Genomic DNA, 12,675 nt, shown 5'->3' with positions numbered 1-12,675 from the left:
AAAAAAATCTTTTTCTTCACATTGTTACATCAGTGTCTCCCAAAACAATATATTAAGACACCTGAAAACCTTCCTGAAACTTTCTGGTAACCGAAATCTTCTCTATCCTGGATCCTGTATGTTTTACTGTGTATAAATTTTGGCTCAATAAAAAGGTTCCGTAAGCCTTTCTGCAAACTGCATTTCAATATCTATCATCAGTAGTCCATCTCAGATTTGAGATCTTCATGGGTTATTAACAAGATCCTAAAGCCAAAAAGAAATTCCCTACCCGAAAGCCATGGACTAACCTCCCCACCCTGCCCCACCTCCTCCGGATATTTTCATCTCAAATCTGGCTTCAAATTGGAATTGCCCAAGATAAGAAATTCCACACACCTCAACTGACTGACAAGGCATCTTCAGTTTGGTGAGCTTGACTTTGGCAGGCACTTTCAAGTCTGTCTTCTCAAAGGTCTGCTGTCGATAGTCCTCCGGCAGTGGTTTCAGTTCAGGAGATTCACTAGGAGCCTGATCTTGACCATCCATGGGCCGGACATAAGCCGTGGGCTTCTGCTGCATTGCAACACTTTTTGAGGGGAGGGAGGGAGGTGGAAATGACTGAGAAGGTGGCTGGGGAGGGGCCACCAAACTGTCTTGAGGGATCTCTTTATCATGGACTTTCACTGCTAGGTCCTTGGGAGATTTGGCTGGGCAATAGCCCTTACTGTTATTGTTGCTGCCATGAACCTTGCTGCTTCCTTGTGTCCGGGAAAGAGTTTGCTGGTTGGAATGTATAGGTGACAAAGGGGGAACTGGGGAAGGCAAAGAGGAGATTAAGGGAGAAATCTCCCTCTCTGGAGCCGAGTCTGCCACCGAAGCACAATGGTCTCCATCAGTTCTTCGGTCACCTTTCTTGTGATGAGTAGAGCTGTACCCCTCCTGACCAAGGCGATCCTGGGTCAGGTGCTGGCTGTCTGGTGGGCCATAGCTTTTGGCATGGAGACTTGGCATTGGTTCAGTTCTCGGCTGTGCCATCTTTGGATTGTGGCTAATGCTGCCAACAGAAAGTGGTCCAGACGCAGGAGTGTGAACGGACTGGTGGTGGACGCTAGTGTGAAAGGAGTTGGATGGAATGCTGCTTCCCTTATCAGGAATTAAAGAATATTTCGGCTTTCCCGATCTAGTTTCAGAAGCATCCAAGCAATGAGTATGGGACTTAGTACTAAGGAACTCCTTCACTTCTTCGTAGTTTCCCAGCATGTTCTGTATTCGACTAGACAGCTCATCACCTTTTGCTGTCTAGAAAAAAAAAGAGAATTGAGAGTTAAAAAAAACTAAGAAAAACTATCATTTAACAAACCATGTTACATAATACTATTAAGGAAAAAAACTCTGAACTTCATGTATGACATACAGAATTTAATGTGCCATTTTAACTCAATTCTCTTGTTGAGAAGACTACCATGGACACATACTAGTAATCGCAGAAGACTAACGTTACAAAAGAAAACCACAAACTTTGGTAACTCCGACCAACAACGTTCAAAGAATTTTCATACTTTGTTTTCAAAAACAATCTTTAGAATAAGTTAGAGTAAGTTATCTTATTTGCACAGCTGTGACCCTTGTTCGAACTCAATTATACTGAATTGTTTCATCACAGGGTCCAAGATTGTGATAAATCAGACCTTCAACTGCTAGTATTCAGTAAATACCTTGTAGGGCTCTCCAAAAAGGGGAATCTTTTCAGGAAATGTCTCTTTCTCTTGGTGAGCTTCCTGGTTGCGTCTTTCCTTCTCTCTAATTCGAAGCAGGTTTCTGTCGTCATTGTACAAACTGTTTCAGATGCCACAAAAGAATGAAAACAATAAAATTTATCAATCTCCAAGTTTTGTCATGGATACATGCATTCGATGAGGGAGGAGGACTAGTCTGGGAAGAAGCAGTGATAACAGCTGTGATTTAAAGAAAGCCTAAGTCCCTTAACCCAGCCTTAGGCTGAGGCCTCAGTCACTCGGCTGTGACCCTCCAGCCTGTGGTCCTGGCTCCCAGAACCCAAGCATTCACTCTGGGCTATGGTCTCCATCATGACTCAGGACTAATTCCAAACTGAACAGCCTTTTATAGGCAGCAGTGGAACCGAGACAAGATTAATGATATTTTTATTTTCAGCTTGCAAAATACGGGTTAGAGGTGGAAGCTTTTCATCTGCAGGAGTCAGCAGGATGTGAACTTTAGAAAGGCTGTTTTCCTGGATCAGTAGCGTACATTTTGAAAGATTAAAATCAAAAGGCTTATTTCATAATTAAAAGATTACCAGGCACCCAAAACAGCATTTACTTTATTCTCAGTCTACTCTACTGGGAGTGTCTTGGCATGTAAACCCCACAAAAATGATTTTTATTGCTCATTTCAAATGTCAAGGATGAGAAAATCCAATTCTAGATGTCAGCTCTACCTATGGAGAATGACTTATAATCTGACTGCCCTACTTTAACCACATAAAAATGTACCCTAAATCATCAGCCCTTGCACCAAAGGGGTTAAACAGCATTCAGCAAGAAACAAATCAGAGATGGAGACCCAAAGTCGTGCTGTCTTAGCCAACACATAAACCCAAAGCGGGCTTGCCTCACTGTCAGCAGCACAGGCAACTTCCCAACCCTCACGTGCAATATATGATTTAAAAATGAAATAACTATAAAATAATTTGTCTTCATGGACTTGCTCCTAGGGAATTTACTGAATGTTTTCTCCCAATGCCATTTGAACAAACAGGAAAATATTTTAGTGTCTAGCTAAGGTTGTCAGTACCTTCGGAAACGCTAGTCCTGATGTCAGACACCCTTCCCTAACCCCTTTCCTGGCCTCTTTGCTCTCTTCTGACTTCTCTTATTTCCTCTGACAAGAGCCTATTGGTCTCCCTGCCTCCCCCACATCTCATCCCTCTAATCCAGCCTTCTCATGAAAAGAAACCTGATCAAAAGCCCTGATTCTCATGTCACCATCCATATTTTAAAGTAAAGAGCATTTGATGGCTCTTTACTACTGCGGAATAAACTCTATAAATTTGTGCTTTGGCATTGAAATGCCGCCGTAATCTGGCACAGATCTACTCTCTGTAAATTATCCACTGTCCCCCTGGCAGGCCTGCCACATGCATTCTACTTGACAGTCAGTCAGTTATGTCCATCCCCTGAACATACCCTGTAAGGCAGCCTCTTGCTCTAATTTCTACCAGCCCCTCTTTACTGAAAGATTACAATTTCTTCCAGGGCCAGCTTCCTTAGAAAGTATGACTCGCTTATAAACCATCTCTATATTCCAGTCACACCTGACTACTCCCCATTCCTCAGTGATATCCTAGACTTTGATGCTTTCTTTCCAGTCACAAATTTCCACTGCCTCTCTCCACCACACACCCCCATCCTTAATTTTCAGCTTCCAGCAAATCTCTAGAATGATTCGAATCTCACTCACTCTAAAGGCTTCCTCAAATCCCCAAAGTATGTGCTTACCTAACACACCAATTAGTTCTCTCTCCTCCTCCCCTTTCCCCTAGCATGTGAACTCCATCAGAATAGAATCTCCCAAATTTGCCACCTCTCTTGGTGCCAAAGCATGGTACTCTGCATAGAAGGTAATCATTAAATATTTTTAGGTTTAAGAAACACCCACTAGGGGCCGGTCAGAGTGGCTCATGCCTGTAATCCCAGCACTTTGGGAGGTCGAGGTCAGGAGTTTGAGACCAGCCTGGCTAACATGGTGAAATCCTGTTTCTACTGAAAATACAAAAAATTAGCCGGGTATGATAGCCCGGGCCTATGATCCCAGCTACTCGGGAGGCTGAGGCAGGAGAATGGTTTGTACCCAGGAAGCGGAGGTTGCAGTGTGAGCCGAGATCATGCCATCATGCCACTGCACTCCAGCCTGAGCAACAGAGGGAGACTCCGTCTCAAAAAAAAAAAAAAAAAAAAAAAAAAAAAAAAAAAGCTACTACACTTATAGTGTATTTTTATAAACTTACAACTTTTCAAAACAAATTTAATGCTGGAAGATACATGCAAAAATTATTTTTAAAAATCATCTAAAAAGTAATCTGGTATTTCTATAACCTTTCAATCTATGGGGGTAGGATGCAGGGAGAGAAGTTAGCTGCCTGACTCTGAATTCGCTATGATATGGTGAAGAATTATCTCCTTAGGCCAGGCATGGTGGCTCACACCTGTAATCCCAGCAATTGAGAGGCTGAGGTGGGCAGATCACAAGGTCAAGAGATTGAGACCATCCTGGCCAACACGGTGAAACCCCGTCTCTACTAAAAATACAAAAATTAGCTGGACACGGTGGCGCGTGCCTATAATCCCAGCTACTGGGGAGGCTGAGGCAGGACAATCTATTGAACTGGGAGGCGGAGGCTGCAGTGAGCCAAGATCACGCCACTGTACTGCAGCCTGGTGACAGAGCAAAACTCCGTCTCAAAAAAAAGTCTGGGCACAGTGGCGCACACCTGTAATCCTACCACTTTGGGAGGAAAAGGTGGGCAGATCACAAGGTCAGGAGTCCAAGACCAGCCTGACCAACATGGTGAAACCCTGTCTCTACTAAAAATACAAAAATTAGCCAGGCATGGTGGGGCGCACCTGTTATCCCAGCTACTCAGGAGGCTGAGGCAGGAGAATCACTTGAACCTGGGAGGCGGAGGTTGCAGTGAGCTGAGATCACCCCACTGCAGTCCAGCCTGCGTGACAGAGAGAGACTCCATCTCAAAAAAAAAAAAAAAAAAAAAAAATTATCTCCTTAGACCTGTGCATCAAAAACTTTTCCTAGGTGATGGATATTGCAATAGACTATTTTAAAAGAACTCTTAAAACGACAAAGTAATAATTTATGCTAGTCAAAATACTGAAAAGCAGCAGCTGCTAAACCAGAAACTGGCCATGAAGTCTTCTGTTATGGAGTCTGAGTCTCACCTGTTTCAGACAGTTAAACTTACTTCTGGCTGGCAGTAGCACACTGGCCTCAATGACACCTAATGCATTTGCACTATTTAATAATTTCGGTAATTCTTCTTGTTGATTCAAAAGATCACATGCCATTAGCATATAACCATAGAAGCCAAGTAAGCAGGTTGATCAGGAAATAACTTCTATTTTCCTTCAAACTTGTTTTACGGCCACTTTGAGCCAGTTTGCAGGAGGAGCTGAGCAGGCAACTATCCTCTGAGCAACTACGCTTCTCTTCTCCCAAACTATCCAGTGCATGCACCTTGAAGCAATCAAGACAGGCCGAGGGGTGAATAGGTAGAGGGAAGCTTACCATGGGCATGTGCTTGCCTGCTTGGCTATTTTCTCACCACTAAGGGAATTCGCCCCTCTCCGATGCTGCGACTCAGAACAGTGGAGTCCCTATAGCTGGTTGGTGTTCATAGCCTTAGGCTCCACTTCACAGGGCAGAGCTCCGCCCCTTCTAAATAAATGCTACCTTTGTCTCAGAGAAGGGAACTCCAAATGGCAATTCTCAGTACAGGATCCAAAAGGGAGGGTGTGAAGAGTCGCACTTTAACTAACAGGCCACTCAGAGTCCTCAATTTTCTCATCAATTCCACACACCCAATTCTCCTTTAACAAAGTTAAGTTGGTTTAAAAATCACTAAAATATTTTTAAATCAATCAGCTCAGCCTTGTATTATCCTTATCTCAGCATCAGTTGGGTTTCTCCCATACTTCCAGATTTTCATTTCAAAATATTGAAAACTGCTACAGAAATAACCAGAAGAGCCCAATTAAGCCATTCTTTCACAAAATTCCTAACAAAATTCATAGTTTATTACTATGTGATTCTAAAATCAAGAAATCTCCCACAGGGAGGAAATCCTATTAAATTAAGGATTCTAGTTAATTAAGATTTTACTTCATTCATGTCAAAAATATAAAAAATCCACACTAATATTTTATTGACAGACACATAATTCTACACCTATTTTGAGACAAATTGTCTTTTTTTGATTCACCATCACCTTTCAACTAAAAGCGCTGTAAGTGGTGAGGTTAAAAAAAAAAGACATCATGGATATCACTGGTAGGATGACTGTTACGAGGTCCAGGCTTCGTCAAAGAAACTCACTCTCGCCACACTGTCCAACAACTCCCTGTTGGGTCAAACTCACAAAAACTCCTGGGCAGGGCAGAGGAAGACAGAAGACAAAGGAAGTTCACAGGAGTAGAGGTAGGCTTTGAGCCCCTGTTCTCAGTTGCCTCCCCTTGCAACTAAATGGTTTTGTCAGTCACACTGAATAGTTTTCTGGTTTCTTGTTGCAAATTTGCAATGGCTTAGCAAATGATTTGTTAAAAGCTCCCAGGCAAATCTTTTGTGAATGTTTTCTTTTTCTTGGTTCCATTTTGAGATAAAATAACATGAAATTTTAAAAATAAAGACCCACAATTCGTATCATAAGTAAACCTTTGTTCAGCCTATACACATCATTGATTAAACCAAGGAGTAAGCAAGAAAGAGGCAGATGGGAAAATTTTTTAGTGATAAAATTTTAGGAAGTGGCAAATGCCCTATATGATTCACAAACTCTGTAATAACCTTTTTTTTTTTTTTTTTTTTTTTTTTTTTTTTTTGAGATGGAGTTTCACTCTGATGCCCAGGCTAGAATGCACTGGCTCCATCTCGGCTCACTACGACCTCTGCCTCCCGAGTTCAAGCTATTCTCCTGTCTCAGTCTCCTGAGTAGATAGGATTAGAGGCACCCACTACCACTCCTGGCTAATTTTTGTATTTTTAGTAGAGACAGGGTTTCACCAAGTTGGCCACGCTGGTCTGGAACTCCTGACCTCAAGTGATGTACCCACCTCAGCCTCCCAAAGTGCTGGGATTACAAGCATGAACCAGGGCACTGTATGTAATCACCTTTCAATAACTACAAGTTAACTGTCACTTTAATAAAGGTGGTCTTTTTTTTGGGGGGGAGGGTCCTATGTTCAGGAAAAACCTATCCCAACATCAGCCTGGCCATTCTTTTCACTGTTCCGAATAGAATATAGTGAGTTACAAGTTCTCCTTAGCTGATTTGACACGGTACTGTGCATTAGCTAAGAGGTTCTCAACCCTGAATCAGTCAGCTGGAGGGTTTGTCAAAAAACAGATCACAGAGACCTACAGAGTTTCTGATGCAGTAGACCTGACATGGAGCCTGAGGCTTGTACGTCGAACAAGTTTCCAGAGGGTCTCCAGGGGTAAAAGACAGCTCATTCTTTTGGGGGCTATCAAAATACAAAAGCAATGATTACAGCAGCAGCAGCCTGGCCAAGGACTGGCATCACTCAGTATGTTAGCATTGATTTAGGCACTATCGTATCAGTCTTCTATTTAATTTTCACAGCAACCCTGTGAGAGTGGGATTATTAACCCCATTTTCCAAGTGAAAAAAGAAAGCTCACAGATTGGCTTGCAGCCAGGAGCGGCAGCTCACACCTGTAATCCCAGCACTTTGGGAGGCCAAGGTGGGAGAATCACTTGAGGTCAGGAGTTCAAGACCAGCTTGGCCAACGTGGTGAAACCCTGTCTCTACTAAAGATACAAAAAATTAACTGGACATGGTGGTAAGCACCTGTAATTCCAGCTAATCAGGAGGCTGAGGTAGGAGAATTGCTTGAACTGGGGAGGTGAAAGTTGCAGTATGCTGAGGTCGTACCACTGCACTCCAGCCTAGGCTACAGAGCGGGACTCCACCTCAAAAATAAAAATTAAAAAATAAAAAATAAATTAAAAAAAAAAAAAAAACAGGCTGGGCATGGTGGCTCACGCCTATATCCAGCATTTTGCGAGGCCAAGGCAGGTGAGTCGCCTGAGGGCAGGAGATCAAGACTAGCATGAACAACATGGAGAAACCCTATCTCTACTAAATATACAAAATTAGCCGGGTGTGGTGGTGCACACCTATAATAATACCAGATAGGAAGCTCAGGCAGGAGAATCGCTTGAACCTGCGAGATGGAGGTTACAGTGTGCCGAGATCGCACAACTACACTCCAGCCTGGGTAAAAAAAACGAAACTCCGTCTCAAAAAAAGAGGGGGCGGGGGATTGACTTGCTCACAAATGGTAGACCTGAACATTTGAACCTTCAAGTAGCTGGCAAGAAAGCTTATACTCTCAGCCACAGTTCTGCTAGCAAAGCTGTCAGGCTGCATTAAATAGGGCAATGAAAAGACAAAGAAGGTATGCTAAAGTGTGCTAACTTATAACCACTCATAATTCCTTAGTCTCAACGAAATTTAGTATTTTTTAGTATTCCTTAGTCTCAACGAAATTTAGCAGAGTAATCTCAGAGCCACAAAATTGATGTTTGGTTAAATGGATCCACACAGGCCTATCCTTGAGGAAGGACCTAACAGAGGGCTCCTTTGAGAGAAGGATGGTCAACAGCATGAAGCTACTCTTTAAGTTATTAAAACTGTGGGTCAGGCACAGTGGCTCACGCCTGTTATCTCAGCACTTTGGGAGGCCAAGGTGGGCGGATCACCTGAGGTCAGAAGTTTGAGACCAACCTGGCCAACATGGCAAAACGCCATCTCTACTAAAAATACAAAAAATTTCCAGGCATGATGGCAGGCGCCTGTAATCCCAGCTACTCAGGAGGCTGAGGAAGTAGAATTGCTAGAACCGGGGAGGCAGAGGCTGCAGTGAGCTGATAGCGCCCCACTGCTCTCCAGCCTGGGCAACAGAGTGAAACTCTGTCTCAAAAAAATAAATCACATAAAATAAAATAAAAATAAAAACTGTGCTACAATTCTTGTCTTACAGCCTCTGAAGTGCCCCTGGGAAGGAGGATGCAAAGTCTGACCACCCCACAGACACCATAAAATCTACTGTAAGTCTGCACAAATATATTTAGACAGGGAAATAATTCTCTCTTCAGTAGCCAAGTTCTTGTCTTCAAATCACATGCTACTGTCCACCATCTTTGAGGTTCAACCTGATATATCAAAAGATCTCTACAGAATCTATGAAGTCACCTCCTTCACTTTTTTTTTTTAGTTAAGTGAACTAGAAATGGGGGGAGCCACAGGCTTCAACATCCAGTGCCTGGTGAGAGCAGTCACATGTGAAAACTTGCCATGCAGAACATAAACACTCAAGCCATGTGAGGGTAACTGTGCCACAGATGTTTCACTGACCAGATCCACTAACTCAGCAAAGGAGCTTGAATGAAGCTTTGGAAATCTAAAATGTGCCAGGATGCTCTCACTTCGGAGAGGTGGTGAAAATCCTGAGGAATTCAGAGCTGCCTGTTCAGCCCCTCAATACAGTCATTTAGTCAACCCCATGCTGGGGCCTGTCAGGGCACATTTACTCTGACTTTTCAAATGCTTCTTGGGGGTAGGGATGGATGTGTTTAAAATACTGTGGCAAAATGTAAGAAATCACAGCTCTGTAAGGATTAGTGAGAGTGATTCCTTTTTCTCTCTCCCTTGCACTAAAAAAGGAAATAGCATATTTGGATGAGGAAAAGATAGTAACACAAAGGCCCACGTTGGGCATGAGCCGTGGGGCAGTGTGTTGGCTCTGGTATCATCTGGCTGTAAGCACCTTCTCCCAGGCTGGAGCCCATGGGCCCTGCTGCTAAACTAGGTTAGTCATGCAGGATCGCTGAATGCCATTCGGTGCTTCCATGGCAACTCATGGCCCACAGGGCTGGCTGTGCACAGCTGACTACCCATTTATCACCCTTGACTGGTCACTTCACATAGGCTTTCCTCTGATAGATGTCACCAACTCTCTAGAATTCGGGTTTAAATTTTTAACTCTCTCTTGGATGACAGAGTGTGATTTCTTCTGTACATTTATCTTCATAAGCATGGAGACATGTGGCAAGAAGAAAAGGGAAAATCCTAAATCAACAGTGTACTTTAACTCTAGAAAGGATTAAGTCTTATTACTGTTTAGAAGCACTATGCCATTCTGATTTAAATGTACAAAGGACAGATCAACTAACAAACACACAAAAGTTGGGCAACCCCAGCTTAGAGGACGGTGAGATAGAGATCTGTCACAAACAGGGAGGCAAAGACAGGATGCTAGGGTTCTTCCTCACCATGCAAGTGACTTTATTTTAAAAGCCACCTCTCAACTTTTTAAGTCCATCTTTTGGCCTTTTGTTTCCACATTCCCCTATTCCTACCATCTAACATGAAGGAAACATTTTTCATACATTGACTTTATGAAAAAACATCAACGTACTTCAAAGCGCAGTATTAGTTTGACTTCCAAATACAATTTAAACATGAGAAATCAAAGTGGCTCCATGTCTGAAGGCAGGAAAAAAACGTTGCTTCAAAGAACGGAGAAAAGGCCGGGCACGGTGGCTCAAGCCTGTAATCCCAGCACTTTGGGAGGCCGAGGCGGGTGGATCACAAGGTCGAGAGATCGAGACCATCCTGGTCAACATGGTGAAACCCCGTCTCTACTAAAGATACAAAAAAATTAGCTGGGCATGGTGGCACATGCCTGTAATCCCAGCTACTCAGGAGGCTGAGACAGGAGAATTGCCTGAACCCAGGAGGCGGAGGTTGCGGTGAGCCGAGATCGCGCCATTGCACTCCAGCCTGGGTAACAAGAGCGAAACTCCATCTCAAAAAAAAAAAAAAAAAAAAAAAAAAAAAAGAACGGAGAATTTTTTTCTCTCTCCATCCATGTGAAAGAATTTGTAACAGACTTTCTCATAATAAAAATCACTCAGCTAAATCATCGCAGGTTTTTCACTCTCAATACCTAACATGCAGAATGTTCTTAAAATTTATAAGGGAAGTAATCAGAGACTTAATCCTAAAACAAAATCTTACAATCTGATTTCATATTAAAAGTGTCAGCCAAGTACAATGACAAAATAGCACGATGTCAGTTGTTTTCCTGGAAGAACCCCCAGGGGATTATCTCATATTAGCACTCTATGCTACTCACCTCTGTTTGCCACAGAAGGTTCAGCCTTATTATAATTTATTGTAATAATTATTTTTAAAGTTTTATGTGACCCCATTTTGCAAAATTAAATCAATCTTTAAAACACTGCCCACATAACTTCTTGCCATTCTCCTCTGAGGTGCTACATGACAGTGAAATTTATATTCTTTATACCCATCATAAACTCCAGGACTTAGAGTCAGTAAGATAGTCTGCATATCTTAAATACATCCTCAAAGTTTTAAATTGAGAAAGACTCTACACTTGGGCAAACATGACTAAAAAAATCACATCAATTCTAAGGAAAGACACGGTTATTTACATCTCAAAATGAACTTTCCAGGTACTTCTGTATGCCTGTTAACATGCAGCAAAGATGTGAAAGATACATTTCACAAAAACCTACCAAGCAGGGCCAGGCAAGGTGGCTCACGCCTGTAATCCCAGCACTTTGGGAGGTTGAGGCAGGTGGATCTTAATTGAGGTCAGGAGTTCAAGGCTAGCCTGGCAAACATGGTAAAACCCCGTCTCTACCGAAAACACCAAAAATTAGCCAGGTGTGGTGGCAGGAGTCTGTAATCCCAGCTACCCAGGAGGCTGATGCAGGAGACTGCTTGAACCCAGGATGTGGAGGTTGCACTGAGCCGATCGCGCCACTGCATTCAGCCTGGGCGATATCTTACTGGCTCTGAGTCCTGGAGAGAGTTTATAAGCAAGACTTCGTGGTGGATGTGGGGGGGACCCTACCAAGCAGCATCAGATCAGGGATAAGAAATACTGGAGTGTTAATCATTTTTGCAATAACTCTCATTAGAAGCTCTGAAAACTGATTTTGGGTTCTGAACTCAGTCTTAGATTGTTAGCAAGTAATTTTAGATCCATCTGCGTAAAGCAGAATCTCAAATTGGCTGGGCATGGTGACACATGCCTATAGTCCCAACTACTTGGGAAGCTGAGATAGGAGGATCACTTAAGCCTGAGAGACAGAAGTTGTAGTGAACCGAGGTCACATCCTGCACTCCAGCCTCAGTGACGGAGCAAGACGGAGCAAGAAGCTGTCTCAAAAAAAAAAAGGAGGTGGAGAGAGAAAAAAAGCATTCAAACACCGGCAGCTGATGTTTTTTAATTGGGGTAGTCAATATAACCCATTTTGTTTTCTTAATAGATCTCCTAAATTATTTTGAGAGGCATTTTTTACCTTACAGATGGAAAAACCAAAAAGAACTTGTCTTCCTCATCAATCAGTTTTTAAGAGAGTTAAGGAAAACTGTGGTTGGGCATACATAGCTTCAACAGAAAAAAAGTAGGATAAGGGGAGAGGAGACAGATGAGCTAATGTATTCCCATGTGCAGCACACTAAGATTCCAAACATTTAAAAAATAAAAAACTAGTACTGAGTGAGCAAGGCCATCATGCAAATAGAACAATTACACAAACCATGCCAGTGAAAAAAATCACTTCTCACCTCAAAAATCTGGCAATCTAGAACTAGGGGTTAATAAAATATGTCTTTGTCACATGCAATGTGAGCATACTGTTACTGACAAATTTTGGAAAATTCCATTCCTGAGAAGGGTTCCCTAAGATGTCAAGTGCTTACCAGCAGTCAAGCACGGAGATATACAGAAATTACCCTCCATAATGGCAATAGAGATGAACCAATTTTTTTAACCTGAGATAAAGTCTGTCACCTGACTAGTTATTTACGTCTCTCCTGTAGTT

At 42.6% G+C, this 12,675-nt stretch overlaps 1 protein-coding gene across 6 annotated transcripts in view; it reads right to left on the bottom strand.

Moving 5' to 3' along the window:
- AFF1 (ALF transcription elongation factor 1) overlaps positions 1 to 12,675 on the bottom strand; it is a 206,818-nt gene that overhangs the window by 93,772 nt on the left and 100,371 nt on the right. For all 6 annotated transcript variants that reach the window (XM_074396407.1, XM_074396410.1, XM_039468193.2 and 3 more), the window contains 2 exons: positions 1,698 to 1,818; positions 379 to 1,281 (listed from right to left, as the gene is read on the bottom strand). In XM_074396407.1, the coding sequence (XP_074252508.1) occupies positions 379 to 1,281; positions 1,698 to 1,818 (1,024 nt within the window). The remainder of the gene's footprint in view (positions 1 to 378; positions 1,282 to 1,697; positions 1,819 to 12,675) is intronic.

The sequence above is a fragment of the Saimiri boliviensis genome, chromosome 3 (assembly GCF_048565385.1).
Source record: "Saimiri boliviensis isolate mSaiBol1 chromosome 3, mSaiBol1.pri, whole genome shotgun sequence".
NCBI lineage: Eukaryota > Metazoa > Chordata > Mammalia > Primates > Cebidae > Saimiri > Saimiri boliviensis.
Note: the sequence above shows the minus strand (reverse complement) of the source record. Positions and strands in the feature narration are given on the sequence as shown.